A 16,121-nucleotide genomic window follows, 5' to 3' on the forward strand; every position below is an offset into this window, starting at 1 on the left:
TGCACGCCGATTGCCCCCTCGAGGACATCGCGTGCATGCTCTTCGCCCAAACAAACAACGCATAGATCGCGTGTGTCATCAGATGTCAAATAACGAAAACACGGATGCACACATCCTGCAAACGCTTTGCTAGTGCTCGCCATAATGATATGAATAGAGATCGCTTTTACCACAGAAATGCACACTTCAAACAACAGTCAGTGAAGACGAAGAAGAGGATGACGTGTTCTCATTTAATAATTTATTTTATTATGATATGAAACTGTCGGACTGGACTGTCGGTGTTTTTGCTCCCAGTGACCTAGTTTTTCCCTTGTCTGGTTGTGTTATCTGATTCACCTGTGTCTTTTTAATTATCTTGTTATGTTATGTATTTAAAGTGTAGTCTGCCCCATGTTTGGTTGCCTGCCCTGTGTTACCCCTTGGATTATCGTGATTAAAGACCTTAGTTTGAGTTTACGCCTCGTCTCCTAGCTCCTCACAGTAGTGCAACCCTGACAGAAACGTCCAATTTTTCTTTCAATAATGTTTTTTAAAGTTTTGCAAGAATTTCGTAATATTAAACTTTTTATTAGTTGTCATAGCAAGTGATTTTAGAAGTAAGATGTCTCACTTTTTATAAGATGACTGAAAATTTAGCTTGAATTCATAGTTTATTCTTACTTTTTGAAACCGTCTCAGGTTACTTATGTAACCATGGTTCCCTGAGTAGGGAACGAGACACTCATTGTTTGTCCACAGAATAATTACACATTATTATATAAAAAGCGTCCCCTCACGAACCTCTACCTCCGCCAGCAGCACCTCAATTTCAGACTCAGTAAAGTTTTTGTGTCTTTGTGCTCGTCATTCTCAAGCATAGAAATTCAGATATTGGCGTGTGCTCTTTTATATGGTAATGATATTAATTAGGGGGCGTTTACAAGGCGGAGATCTGACACCAGTCAGCTGCGCACTTTTTCAAGATCATTTGCTATTTATAAATGTCACATCTGGAAGAGAGGCGTACGCGCGTGTTTTTGTGCGCACGTTCGTTTTCTCTGAATTGCACTTACGCACTTTTGAGAAATTATCTTAGAACAAATTTAGGACGGTTTATACAGAACATTTTATAAATGAGGCCCCTGGAGATGACCTCTACAGCCTTGAATGTCAGCGGAGACCATGTCAACTAGATTAGTCCCAGAGACAGATCCCCCTGCGAAGACCTCAGCACCTCGACGACCATTGGCACAAGACCACGGGAAACAGACAAGCCCTCTGTACCTAGAGATGAGCTCTACAGCCCTAAATGTCAGCGTCCCCTGTGAAGACCTCAACACCTCGACGACCATCAGCACAAGATCACCAGAACCAGACAAGTCCTCTGCACCTGTGTTACAGGCTGGAATTAAACCACGTCATGCTGGTTTTGTCTGGCCAGAGGAGAACTGGGCCCCCGACTGAGCCTGGTTTCTCCCAAGGTTTTTTCTCCATTTCTGTCAGCGATGGAGTTTTGGTTCCTTTAGCTTGCTTAGTTGGGGACGCTTGACTGATTGCACAGACACTATTGGAAGAGAGCTGAACTGGATGATGACATCACTGAATCATCAATGAACTGACTTTAGCTGGAAAAATGACTCTGTTATTGTCTTCTTGCATTATTGACAAACTATTTTCCTGTTTGGCACTGCAAAGCTGCTTTGGCACAATCAGTTTCGTATAAAGCGCTATACAAATAAAGGTGACTTGACTTGACTTGAAGAGTAGAGTATACAGTATGTGCCTATGTAAAATTAAAAACAGTTTAGATTTACTATATTAGCAATTCAGACCCCACAAGAGGAACTTCATTTAACAAAAAGTCAGTACAGCTTTCATTACTGAGATTCAAATCTTGTATGTTTTATTGGATTCAAGTCAGGCAACATACTCTTGTGTAATTTTTAGATAATTGTGAAAGTAGCGCAGAACGGCCACTACAGTTCTGATTAGTGGTACTTTGGCTCATTCTGTACCTCTAGATTACTGGTGCAATACTGTATTTCTACTCATTTTCAGTGGGTCACCGATCTTCTTGAATCCTCCATCTTCCATCTCTGAGAAGTCTAACAATTCCTGTCTATGCAGACACGGCCAATAGGCTCCAAAATGAGAAAGTTCTGGTGTTTCAAATGTTTTTGTTTCACTGATCACAGGTTTTTGTATGTGATCACTCATGTATTCGCTTGTGTTTTTACTTTGGGGCCTGTACTCCCTAAAATATAGTAGTAGTAGTTCAATATAGTATTTTTAAATAATGCAATTATTGAGAGGTGATTTAATTTTGAGCCGTTTGATATTTTAGTGATGTTGCACAGGGGTGAACTCATTTCTGCTGTATACTGTAATCTCTTGGTGGGCATTTGAAGTGGTGCTCTTACCTACACAGTGCTCATTGTGGACAATATACCCATCAGGACAGACACATCTGAAAGAACCATCCAGATTCACACACGTTCCAGGAGCACATATCCCATGATTCAATTTACACTCATTAACATCTGCATTTATCAAAAAACAAGGCAGACAGTTATGATACTATAGGACTCCTATAATATAGGACTATAAATCCAAGAACAAAATAATACTGTATAATTACACTGAATATCTACATCATATCATTTGTTAGCATTTTTATTTCAAATGAACAAAACTGGTAAATAATGGAAGTTCCAACCCTATTAATCTATGAGAATTTCTCATTTGTAAGTGGCTCTGGATAAAAGTGTCTGATAAATATGAATAAGAGGAGAAATACATTGGGGTAGACCACACATGACAGTTGAATCACATTTAATAACTTGTGTGAGATCTATGTATTTTGCTCCACACACGCATAGTTGTGTCCTCTTCCATCGGGGAACATTTAAAGGGTGTACGGTTTTCTAATCCAAAGATATTGATTGAACAAAGTCTATTTTTAGGGATAAGAATTTAACTTCATCTGCCTTTAACAGCGAGATGCTTCCTGTCAGGTGATATTGTGGACTTTAGTCTGTCAAAACATGGTGCCTTTCAGGGTTATTGTGCGATTTAGAGAGATGTGTGGGGTGGTCAGCGGGGTACAGATGAGACACACGGCATCAACGGTACCAGCTGTAGAATCCTTTTGTGTCACACAACTGCATCTCACGCCACACTTAACTAACAGTACTTTTACTCAGTTAACTGACGGAACTGAGTAAAAGTAATCTGATTAATGCACATGTTACTCACTGAATATGAATATGAATGTTATTTGTTTTTACAGTCACATACTTGTTCTTAAGTGATCAATGTTTTAGAGATTTATTATTCCTAATCTGAATTTTTAATCTTAACTGATCAGTGATTTACTGATGAACTGTGGGCTATTGAACTCTTAGATGTTCTGCTCTTGAGCAGCAAATTATCAGTTGTATATAATGAAGAACAGGAATAAAATGAAGAGCTGAAATCAAGTCATTTTTTGTATCTTTCAAGACATTTTAAATTGAAATTAGGTGGTTAGGCTTCTCTCGAGTATTAAAAATGACTGTTTCAACTGTACCCGACTTGGGTACAACAAAATTACTTCTTGTATTTATGAACTGTGGATCTCTATTAGTAACCAAATAAAATAGAAATCACATAAAAATGATGTAATAAGTTGCAATTGTTTGTGTGGCAAAACATGTTCCAGCTTTCTCTGTCTACCCTACTGCAGTCTCAGATGGATAGTTCAGTCTAAACAGTTAACAACACTTGAGAATGAAGTAAATAATAGTTTACCTATACAGCTCTTTCCATCACGAGTGAGCTCATAGCCCTCTCTACAGAGGCACTGGAAGGAGCCGACATTATTAACACAGCGGCCATTCCTGCAGAGCTGAGAGTGAAAAACTGCACACTCGTCAATATCTAGAGACGGCATGAGAGCAGAAGACATTCAGAAGATTCATCAACTACTAGCTGATCATATTTCAAAAACCCTTTACGCAGTGAAGGTAAGTGAGATCGCTTTAGATCATTTCTAGACAAATGAAAAAATAACTAAATCAATCATAGAGAGTAAGCAGATTTTTAACATGAAATCAACAAATGAACAGGTAATACTTTACAATACGGCTCCATTTGTTTACACTGGTTAACAGCATTAGTGGATATGAACTAACAATGAAAAATACTTCTAAAGCATTTATTAATCTTTGTTTATGCTAAACTAACATGGACTAATGATGGATAGTTGTATTTTAATAGTTGTATTTTGTTTTTAATGAACATTAATGATTAATAAATACTGTTAACATATGTACTGCTTAATGTTAATTAATGCATTAACTAATGTTATTACAGTACACAGTTCTCTGGAATACTTGATTTTGATTGGTCAGTCACGACATTCATGGGTGTGTTATAACTGCCGTCATTAGCAATGGCGAATAAACCACACTAATACAGGTATTTGAGGCTGGTGCTTCTTTCATTTCTCTCACATCATACTCTTTTGTTTCATTCAAACACAATGGCTATCATCTTGTCCCTCAGTTATCATCTGTATTTACTGTAAAATGAATCCAGAGGACTTCAGTATTAATAGTTGCCTTGCAGTAATATTTAAAAGTGTTTGTCTTGTTGCCAGAACGATTGTTTTGTACACTGTCATGGATTTAAGATAATAGATGGGTAAGATTTTTAAACACTTTCTTCTCAAATATCATTTTATGTCCTCGTCTTTATTTATGTGGAGAAAAGCTGTGTAGTTAGTAATGTGACCGTACATTATGCCTTAAATGTGCCAGAACTTCGTCTTGGCTAGGAATTGTTTTTCTTTGAGGAAGCTTTGCATTTAAAGAGCTAATAAAAATGTCTAATTATTTTAATGGCAATGGCATTTTTATTTATATAGCACCATTAAATGCAACTCAAGTTGTCCAATGTGCTTTACAACAAAAATAATAAAAAACAAACACATTACTAAAAAATGTAAACAATAAAACCTTATCAAGAACAAATAGGTTTTTAGATTGGACTTAAAAAAGATCCAGAGGGAGCAAGTCTGATAGAAATGGACAAGTCATTCCAGAGTCTGGGGGCAGCTACAGAGAGAGCACAGTCACCTCTACATTTGTACCTCCACCTAGGGATGAACAACAGTCTCTGGTTGGATGATGCTCAGTCAGTAAGTCAGAAAGGTATGATGGCGCCATACCATTTAATGATTTGAAGACAAGAAATAATATTTTAAAATCTACTCTGTAGCACACTGGCAACCAGTGCAGGGAACGTAAAACTGGAGTGATAAGGTCCCGTTTTTGAACACCAGTCAGGAGTCTAGCTGCCACATTTTGAACTAACTGTAATCGGGACGGTGCTGATTGGCTAATCCCTAAATAAAGAGAATTACAGTAATCCAGCCTGGAAGAGATAAAGGCATGGATTAGTTTTTCAACAGTTTTGGAAGAAAGAAATGACTTTACAATTATTTACATTTGTGGCAAGTAGTCGTGTAATAAGCGGGATAATGTACATCCAGCCAGTTGTTATCACTTTGTGTCGGGGTCCTGATCACCCTGTTGGGGTTATTTCTGCGATAACATCTGTCTGGATGCCTTACTTAACTAAAGAGACCTTATTGTAAAGTGTTACCAAAGAACATTCAAATGTACAAATCCACATTATAAAATATGACTATACACAAAAAAAAAAAACGTTTAAGGGAACAACACCATTACCTGTACAGTAGCTATTACTGGCTAGCTCAAATCCTTGATGACAGATACAGTTAAATGAGCCAATAGAGTTTGTACATGTGCCATTCCCACACGGCTGGTGTGAACATTCATTAACATCTACAGAAGATAAAAACACCCACTATAAACACCTTTCACAGGCAAGTGCTTTGAGTGAAATACACCATCTCTGATGTGAACCACACTTTGTTTGAACATAGCCTTCATAGAGTGGCCTACCGAACACTGGTAATGATGGAGTAGTTCTGATACAGATTTGAGGAGCTCTTACCTACACACATCCTGCGGTTTTGTGTTGCAGTAAAGCCGGCGTGACACACACACTCGTATCCTCCTGGAAAGTCCACACAGTCACCATGACGACACATGCTGGGTGCCTCCACACACTCGTTACGGTCTGAAAATCACACAGAGATTGCTATGTAAGACTCAAATCACTGAGTTTCAATACTTGTTAATCCAAACGCTCACAGTTCTTTGGTAAGACAATTATAATTAATTTGAGACATTTAGAAACTATGAGAGTATGCCTTCACTCACAGACATCATAACGTTGTGATTTAGGCCTACACCATTTAAAGTCTAGAAAATGTGTAGCTTTTGGAAATATTTCCCACTGCTTGGGTTTTCTGCATGTGTGTGTTTTAATGTTACAAAAACTAATGCACAGTCCACAAACAGTGATAGTGTCTGTAGCCACTCACCAGCGCAGTTTCCGTTAGGTGTGAGTATATACCCATCAGAACATTCACACTGATAGCTGCCCGGCCGGTTGATGCAGTCTGCATTTCTCTGACACACAAGCTCTCCACTGCTGCATTCATCAATGTCTGAACACACAAACACACATTAAATAAACAGTGCGTCTTATTCACTAACCATGCGTATGAATACATTTGAGCGTGAAATCTGCATACAGACACTTTCATGAACAAATCATGATTAACCAATACTTTACATACTAAAATCTATTCTACATTTATGAATAAACAACACGTACACAAAATCACGTACTCTGCTTGTTTTTTAAATTGTGTTAAGACTAGTTTCGAGGACAGCATGCTTGGCATTGCCGGAGGATCTTGCTATAGGTGCTCTCAGGCTCTTTAGAGAGCATTACGTGTTTTCTGAGAGTGACAAAAGGCTGTGGAGGAAAGGTTGTACCAGAACCCCTTATATGGAGATGATTTGACAAGTTTTATGCAAATGACTGATCTCAGACACACCATTGCTAATTTAGAAATTCGCTAACATTAGAATGAAGTTACAAACAAGTTTGACCGGTTGTGAAGCATGTGTGGGAAACACGATAAGGATTTGGCTTAAATAACCTCTGTCAGTGACGTCACTGAAACGTGTGCTTGTGAGAGGCTAAAAATAGATATGAAATGGATGCGCCATTGGGTTTCTTTGTCTTTAGAGACTGCATTGTGTGCTGTGTGTTCTATGTGTGCTGCTGTTACGTTAAGAGCAGGATTCAGCTTTTCCAAAGAAAAAAAAATATATGACTCTAAAGTATTCTAAAAGCTTTAAGCTTTTATTGCCCATCAGAGTGCACCACTCTAGATTCGTTTTCTTTCAGGAGGGGCTAGACTCTGCATCCTCGCTAAGATCATGGGGCTCGCATATCGAGCTGGCTGAGAGCTGAGAGACGGGCACATCCCTTTCTCTTATGCTCTCGCCAGATCATGATGATCTTGCGCCTGCTGCTGAAGCGTGCTCCTGCACTTCTTCAGAGCGAGCTGAGGACATGGGTTCTCTTGCTTCCGGCAATATGGAAGTTGAAAGCACTGCTTCTCACACGATGACAAAGCATTTGAGGAGTTACTCGCGGTGGTGACTCGTGTGGTGTCCAGGTTTAAATTAGACTGGCCACAGGAGCAAGAGAACCTAGAACCTCCAAGCTGGATGACAGATTACATCCATCTATGTCGGTCTCTCCCCTTTTTGCTGATCTCCATGATGTGTTTTCTCACTCATTAGTGAGGAGGCATTTTCAGAGCTGTGCCTGGCCACAGATCTGTCTCTCCGTGCGACCAAGCAAACGGCCAGCACCATCGTTTAATGGCTGCTTTGGTTACTACGGAGAGGCATCTGTGGTTCAACCTCACAGGTATCAAGGAGAGGGAGGTAAAAGATATTCTTCCTTGATGCCCCCGTGTCGCCTTCCAGCCTATTTGGTAGCTCCGTTAATACATTCGTCAGTAGGTTCTGGGAGGCCAAAAGACTAGCAGAGGCTTTCAATAAGTTTTTCCCCCGCCATGCTCAGGGGTCAGGCCGGCTCCTCTGCAGAGAGAAGAACAAAACCAGAGCGTGGCGAGTCGTGCGCACCCTCACAGAGATTGGGTTGCAACCCAGTAGGAAGCCGGAAAGGATCCATCATTGTGGCCAAGAAGAAGTCCTGAGGCTGACGTGCCCAGGACTGTGGGGGTGTGCCCCAACACATTTTCCCCGATCGCTCTGCTTCCGGGAATCCTGGAACCTTCGTGTTTGGCCTCTGAGGGGGACCAACTAAGAGATGCTGGGCTTCCAGCTGATGTAGTGCAGACTATTCTAAATGCTAGGGCTCCCTCCACTGGAAGAAGTTATGCCCTCACGTGAAATGTTTTTGAAATTTGGTGTATGACATGCCGTGCAGACCCAGCTCACTGCTAAGTTGTTTCAGTGTTGGAGTTCCTGCAAGAAAAACTGTCCTCAGGCACATGTCCGCTATTCAGCTTGCCACACTCTGATTGACGGGGTCTCTGTAGGAAAACACCCTCTAGTCACTCACTTCATTCATGGAGCTAAGTGGTTGAGGCCGCCCACCAGAGTGAGGGTCCTTTCTTGGGACTTAGCTGTAGTGCTTGAGGGTCTGGTTGGCCCTTTTGAACCACTACAGTCAGCACCTGTCAAGCTTCTGACTCTAAAAGTGGGTCATAGGTCATTTTTTCACAACTTTTCACACAGTTTTCCTTACCAACCTTAAGCTTGGCACAGCAGTAAATTTCACATCCAAAATGCACTTAAACTACCAAACCACTTCATATTGTAAGGGCCAGATTTACTAAATGGCAAATTAGCGTAAGAGCGCAATTCCAAAAAAGCGCTAATGGGAGTGGAAATTTCTGCAGGTGATTTACTGACAAAGCGCAAATTAACGAACACAGACGCAGCCAGATCATTTCCATAATGACCAACACAATCTACTAAGAGCAGCGCAAATTAGCGTCTGCTTTAAGACATGCATTTTAGGAGCGTTAAATAATGGTGCAAATACCAGTAATTTGACAAGCTCAAACGATAGTAAATCGTGTTGCGTGATTCATTTTAATACTCTCCTCCCATAAATTTTGCGTCTGAAAGGGAAACTCCTACAAATGCATATTCAATAAGGTCAGCTGCAAAAATAACTGTGTCCACGTCTTTTTAGCGCTAATTCTTCACTGTGCGTCTTTAGTAAATCTTGACAGTTCTATTATAACGCCAAAAGACGGTTTGCGCGGACGCAAGCTGTTAGTTAATCTGGCCCTAAGTGTCTTAAATCAAGTTATTCTTTCACAATAGCAACAAACACACATAATCACTCATAAAACAATGACCTAAAAAAACACACTAACAACAGAGAGCATGTCATGTTTTTTTTCTTTTTTTCAAAACAAGAATTACAGCTCTCCGCTCTTTAGAATTCAGTATATGTTACATTACAAAAATGTATTCTGTGTGAATACAGAGAAAGTAGCCATCAGACCTTCACAGACGAGCAGCAGATCACTGTAAATGAAGCCTGTGGGACACTCGCAGTTGAAACTGCCCACATGGTTTATACACACACCATGAGCACAGACGCCTGGGATTTCATGACATTCATTAATATCTGAAAAGATCAGATCAAAAACCATTAAACATGAAGTAAAAACAATTCCTACCATTTCTAACGAAATTTCTCTGACTGCGAAATTTGTCTTTACCTTTCGGCTTTCCAGTTTCAATGTCAATCCTGAACCCGGTCACACTGCCACAAAGACTTCTATAGTCAACTAGAAACATAGAGAGAATGTTTGCATATGGGCTCAGCTATAGTTCAGAAACACAACTGTCCCCAGAATTTGAATCTAACAAAAGGTCTGTATTATTCTTTTAGCCCCGATTCTATCAATTAAGGAATGAGATTGACACAATGGGAGCCTCAATAGACTCAATAGACTTTAATCCTGCACCTTGACGGGCTTGAGGGGTCATCATTCCTGCAGTTCTCATAGCATTGGCTACTGACAGATATGAAAGGGAAACTTTCTGTATGAGGACATTCAGGAATGTCAAGAAATGAAGTTATTCATAAATTATAATATTGTTCTTTGAAAATTAGGGTTTGTGTGTCTTTAAAAAACATTACAGTCACATTAAGTAAATGCGTGCGTTCACCTGTGCCAGGGCTCGGACAGGCCTGGCATGGTTTGTTCCAGGCTTTGCCCACATTGCAGGCACAGCAGCACAATCTCTGTGTGGTGTTGAAGTTGAGCTGGTTTTCACAGGTACTACCACTGTAGTTACGGTAACACAGACTTTTTCTCATATCTAAAAACACACAATCCTACAATTTTAGTAGTTTGCATTCTTCAAAAAATAGACAGTCATAAATAAAGTACACTAACACACATAAGTAGATAAAAATGATTAAGCTATTATTATTATTCAAACTATTAAACATTTAATTTACTGTACTGTCTTTATCAGTTGCTACAGCAGAGGATGTGAAGTACTCTGCCTCACGCACCCATGCAGCTGTGTCCTCCGTTCACTGGCATGTAGTCGTGTGGGCAGACACATGTGTAATTTCCCAGTGTGTTGTAGCAGGTGCCCGGGCCACAAACGCCTGAACCGAGCACACACTCATCAATATCTGAAAGACATAGCTTAGAGTCAAACTCACCTTTCTGAAGATCATTCAGCTGACAAAACGTATTTTTGACCATAGCGACACTTGTCTCACCCTCACACATGCGGCTGTCCCTGTTGAGGATGTATCCAGTCAGACAGTCACACTGGAAACTTCCAAATGTATTGATGCAGTTTCCACCTTGACACAGGCTGGGCAGCTCCTGACATTCATCAATATCTGACACCAAAGACAAAAACACTTCTGAGTGTATTTTTCCCTTGCAGTATGTGAGTTCTCAGTACTCTTTTTATTGAGTTCTCAATAACTTTTTTTATACTGGAAGGATTATTTAGTTTACTATTTATTCCTATTTTTCTTCTTTCCATATAATTTATGTTTTGATTGCACTTATTTGTAATTAGAATAATAGCCATCGTTTAAGAAGAAGCTTTTGATGTTTGCATTGCTTGTTTACTGCACTTAAATGGTGAACTGTCCCACAGTAGTTTCGATTTGAGTCATTCGCCTGCTATAGCCTTTTGGTGTGCTAATCGTGAAGGTGTCCACAGCTATTTTCACTCAAGAGTCGAGAAGTTGTGTATTTATTTGTTATCTGTGCATTAGGGGAAGCGTTCAGCCCTCCTATTCAGCCTCCTCGTGTCTGGACTGACTCGGGCAAAGACCTGCGACTCTACCTGAGTGACGAGCAAAGACACCGACAAGGCACTTAAGTATATTTTAATTTCCTTCTTACACACTCTCCTTTTTGCCCTCTCTTTTCCACACATATGTTTACAATACATTCCTGTTGTCTCTCAACAACGCTCTAACATCGAATGCAGACGGCAACGCAATCTTGTTAACCTGTGTCCTATCTGCACCTCCTCTACTGCACCTCTCTCTTTTTCTGTGGGTCTCTGGAATTGTCAGTCAGCTGTCAACAAAGCAGACTTCATTTCAGCAACTGCTTCTCAGTCTACTCTTAGTATCTTGGGCTTAACTGAGACCTAGATTCATCCAGAAGACTCAACAACCCCTGCTGTCCTCTGTAACAACTCTCACACCCCCCGTCAGGTTGGGAGGGGTGGGGGTACTGGTCTCCTCATTTATAACAAGTGGAAATACTCAACCTACTCTCCCCTTTGCAGTAATAACTCTTTTGAATCTCATGCTATTATGGTAACAGCTCCAATAAAACTCCATGTTGTAGCAATTTATCGCCCTCCTGGTCAACTGGGCACCTTTATAGAGGAGCTGGATGGGCTGCTGTCCTCATTGCCTTAGGATGGCAGTCCACTTGTAGTCTTTGGTGACTTCAACATCCTTCTGGAGAAGCCTTACACTGCAGACTTCCACTCACTCCTAGCTTCATTTGATTTCAAACAGCTTACCACCCCAAGCACTCACAAATCAAGGAATCAGCTTGACTTAATTTACACACAATTGTATTGCAGACAACATTTTTGGTAAAACCCCTACACATCTCTGATCATTTATTTATTACATTGATTTAACCTACATCTTACTACCAGTGTGCCACCAACCCCTCTACCGTTCACTCTACCGGTGTCTTCCTCTCTTCCCTCACCCACCCATTTCTCATCTCTGGATGTGAATGCAGCAACTGACACTTTATACTCTACTTTAACTTCTTGTCTAGACGATATATATGTCCTCTCTCTTCCAGGCCAGTGCATGCTACCCTTTCTAACCCCTGGCTATCTGATGTTCTACAAAGACATAGGTCCAAACTCAGGGCAGTAGAGAGAAAATGGCGGAAATCAAAAGATCCATCGAACCTGATTATGTATCAGTCTTTGCTTTCATCTTTCTCTGCTGAAGTCCATACTGCCAAATTTTCATACTTTCACAACATGATCAACAGCGCTTCAGACACAAGTAATCACTTCAAAACATTAAATTCTCTCCTCTGTCCGCCTCCACCACCTCTTTAACAGCTGATGATTTTGCTACATTCCTCACAGACAAAACTAAAACCATCAGCAGTCAGTTCTCATCTCCACGCACACAGGAACTCAAACCAACCACATTCACTGCTAAAACTCCCATTTCCTCCTTCTGTCCCACTGAAGCTAAAGTTTCCAAACTTCTCCTTTCCAGCCATCTTACAACCTGTCCTCTAGACCCAATCCCCTCACACCTTCTCAGAGAAATCTCTCCAACATTCTTACCAGGACTCACACATATCATCAACACATCTCTTCTCACAGGCATTTTCCCCACCGCATTCAAGCAGGCTTGAGTAACTGCTTAAAAAGCCTACATTAAAGACTTCAATTGTAGATAGCAACAGACCTGCCTCTTTCCTCCGATTCATGGAAAAAAACACTTGAACAAATTGTTTTCAACCAGGTATCATTATTTATTTCACAGAATAACCAACTGGATTTTAACCAATCAGGCTTCAGAAGTCCATTTAACTGAGACTGCGTTACTGCCAGTCACTGAAACCTTGCGGATTGCAAAAGCTGATTCCAAATCATCAGTTCTCATTCTGCTGGATCTATCTACCACTTTTGATACTGTGAAACATCAGTCCTGTCATCCTTCTGTCCATCCTGTCATCACTGGACATCACAGGGATTCCACTTCACTGGGTTGAATCCTATCTCACAGGTAGGTATTTTAGGGTTGCCTGGGGAGGGGAGGTATCCAAAGCACATCAACTGGTCACTGGGGTTCCCCAGGGATCAGTTCTTGGACCCCTCCTCTTCTCCATATACACTACATTACTGGGATCCATCATACAGGCACATGGTTTCTCCTACCATTGTAATGCTGATGACACACAGCTCTATATTTCATTTCAACCAGGCGATCCAACGGTAGCTGCACGGATCTCAGGCTGCATGGCTGACATCTCGTCATGGATGAAAGAACATCACCTACAGCTCAACCTGGCAAAGAATGAACTTCTCATCTTCCATGCCACTCTGACTCTACAGCATGATTTCACCATTCAGCTAGGTTCATCAACAATTACCCCATCAGGTTCAGTCAAAAATCTTGGTGTAAGTTTTGATGACCAGCTGAAAAAAAACACATTGAAAAAACGCTGGATCATGCAGGTTTGCATTGTACAACACCAGGAAGATCAGGCCTTCCTAGCGGAGCATGCTGTGCAACTTCTTGTTCAGACCCTTGTCATTTCTAGGCTGGACTACTGCAATGCTCTTCTGGCTGGACTTCCATCATGCGCAATCAGATTCAGAATGCAGCAGCATGACTGGTCTTTGACGAGCCCCAAAGGGCCCACGTCACACCTCTCTTTCACAAGGGAAGCACATTAATACTACATCCATACTCACAGTATTGGAGGAGAGTGACAGAAAGGCAAGTGGGATGCTAATGGTGGTCATGCCCAGTCATCCTATTCTGTAACTACCCCTTCCCTCACATACTGCAAGGGAAACACTTGCACTCTAAGTAATGACCCCCAAGTACTGGAGAGGGCGACAGATGAGGAAGTAGGACACAAGTGCCCACTCTTCTCTTCTGTAAAAACTTACTCATATGATGAAGGAGCGTAGGGCTGTACAAAAAAAATCGAATGCGATTTTCATGCTCATCTCGTCAGTAAAACCGGTTCTGTGATTAGCAGTAAATCTCCAGCATGTGCTTTCAGATGGAGCAGCATTTACTACACAGAGCTGTAGTTCACTGACAAGCTATGCAAAATCGCGTTCAAAATCGCAGGCGATTCATTGCCGATTCATTTTTGATTACTCTGTCTCCTATTTTGTCTTTTCATTATAGCATGGTCAGATTTATATGTAAGCATATTTTGGCATCTTTGTATAGTCTCACCCAACTCAAATGATTTATTTATTTTTTTATTCTACAATTTTAATTTGTGATAAAATCCAAAACTTAAGATGTTAAGTTCGTTACAACAATGGTTTATAGATTTCAGCTTATATGCAGCCATTGAGTATTACAGCCAAATAGTAGCTATTGATATTTTTGATATTTTTATACCATCATGTGTCACCAGATGTCACCAATGACACCAATTTTTAGGTTTTGGCTGTCAGAACTTACTGGATTGATTTTTTGATCTGAACTTACTGGATTGATTAATTTTTTACTGAAGTAAAATAAATATTAATTATAACATAAAATAAGCATATTTTACATAACAATATGGTACTTTCAGAAGTAAATAAATAAATTAAAAAAACACCAAAAATCACAAAAAAATTGCATAAATTGACAGTTTTTATTTTATCAAAGATAGTGATATGAAATTTATAAAAAAAAAACAAAAAAAACATGGTATCACTCCTGAGACCTTCGTGCCCAAATTTGTCCATGAAGGACCAACGAAGTATGCTTGAGGGTTAAATAAACTTGAAAATCATATTGGCATTAGTGGAATTGCATTGGCATGGTTCAAAGCCTACTTATCTGATGGCCATCATTTGTAGCAGTAAATGAAGAGTTATCATATCGATCACAAGTTCAGTATGGAGTACCACGAGGCTTAACACTAGGACCATTGCTTTTTATCCTGTACATGCTACCCTTGGAAGATATCATTAAGAAACATGGTGTTAGCTTTTACTGTTATGCAGATGATACTCAGCACTATATTTCTTCGCGACCTGATGAAACATACAAATGTACAAAACGGAATGCATAGCTGACATAAAAACTGGATGACAAGTAATTTCCTACTAATAAATTCTCGGGGGAAAAAATCTAATTACTGGTCCAAAAACCTCCAAACATAATAACCTAGAACACAGTCTTACACTTGACGTCTGTCAGTCATGTCGTCAGTTAGAAACTTGGGTGTGCTTTTTGATAGTAATATTTCATTTGAAAGCCACATTTCTAACATTTGTAAAACTGAATTTTTCTCTCTCAAAAATATATCTAAATTCCCACATATGTTCTCAATGTCAGAAGCCTGGTTCTGTCAGCACTGCACTGGCTCCCTATTGAACCTCTCATACATTCTAAAATCCTGCTAATAACTAATATAGCCCTGAATGGTTTAGCTCCTCAGTACTTGAACGAGCTCATATCGCATTATAGTCCTTCACGTCTGCTGTGATCTCAAAACTCTAGCCATTTGATTATACCTAGAATATCAAAATCAACTGCGGGCAGCAGATCCTTTACCTATTTAGCGCCCAACACCTGGAACAATCTACATAGCGTTGTTTGGGAGGCAGACACACTCTGTCAGTTTAAATCTAGATTAAAGACCCATCTCTTTAACCTGGCATACACATAACACACAATAACTTTTCTATAATTCAAATATTTTAAAGGATTGTTAGGCTGCATTAATTAGGTCAACCGGAACCGGGAACACTTCCCATAACACCCGATGTACTCGCTACATCAATTCATGTACATATGGCAAAAATGTAGGGAAAAATCAATTAAAGACGTAATCAAACAGACGATCAAGTCAAGTCAAGTCTGCTTTATTGTCAATTCTTCCACATGTACAGCACATACACACAGAGAATTGAAATTGCGTTACTCTCAGACCC

General features: G+C 40.1%; 1 protein-coding gene across 1 annotated transcript in view; it reads right to left on the reverse strand.

The window, feature by feature from the left end:
- The window catches only part of fbn2a (fibrillin 2a), a 138,544-nt gene that overhangs the window by 48,277 nt on the left and 74,146 nt on the right, over positions 1-16,121 (reverse strand). The window contains 10 exon segments of the mRNA XM_016462171.1: positions 2,403-2,522; positions 3,772-3,900; positions 5,715-5,831; positions 6,004-6,129; positions 6,437-6,562; positions 9,463-9,588; positions 9,683-9,751; positions 10,137-10,289; positions 10,489-10,614; positions 10,705-10,830. Of these exon segments, the coding sequence (XP_016317657.1) occupies positions 2,403-2,522; positions 3,772-3,900; positions 5,715-5,831; positions 6,004-6,129; positions 6,437-6,562; positions 9,463-9,588; positions 9,683-9,751; positions 10,137-10,289; positions 10,489-10,614; positions 10,705-10,830 (1,218 nt within the window).

The sequence above is a fragment of the Sinocyclocheilus anshuiensis genome, unplaced genomic scaffold, assembly GCF_001515605.1.
Source record: "Sinocyclocheilus anshuiensis isolate Anshui unplaced genomic scaffold, SAMN03320099.WGS_v1.1 scaffold889, whole genome shotgun sequence".
In the NCBI taxonomy this organism is placed as follows: domain Eukaryota; kingdom Metazoa; phylum Chordata; class Actinopteri; order Cypriniformes; family Cyprinidae; genus Sinocyclocheilus; species Sinocyclocheilus anshuiensis.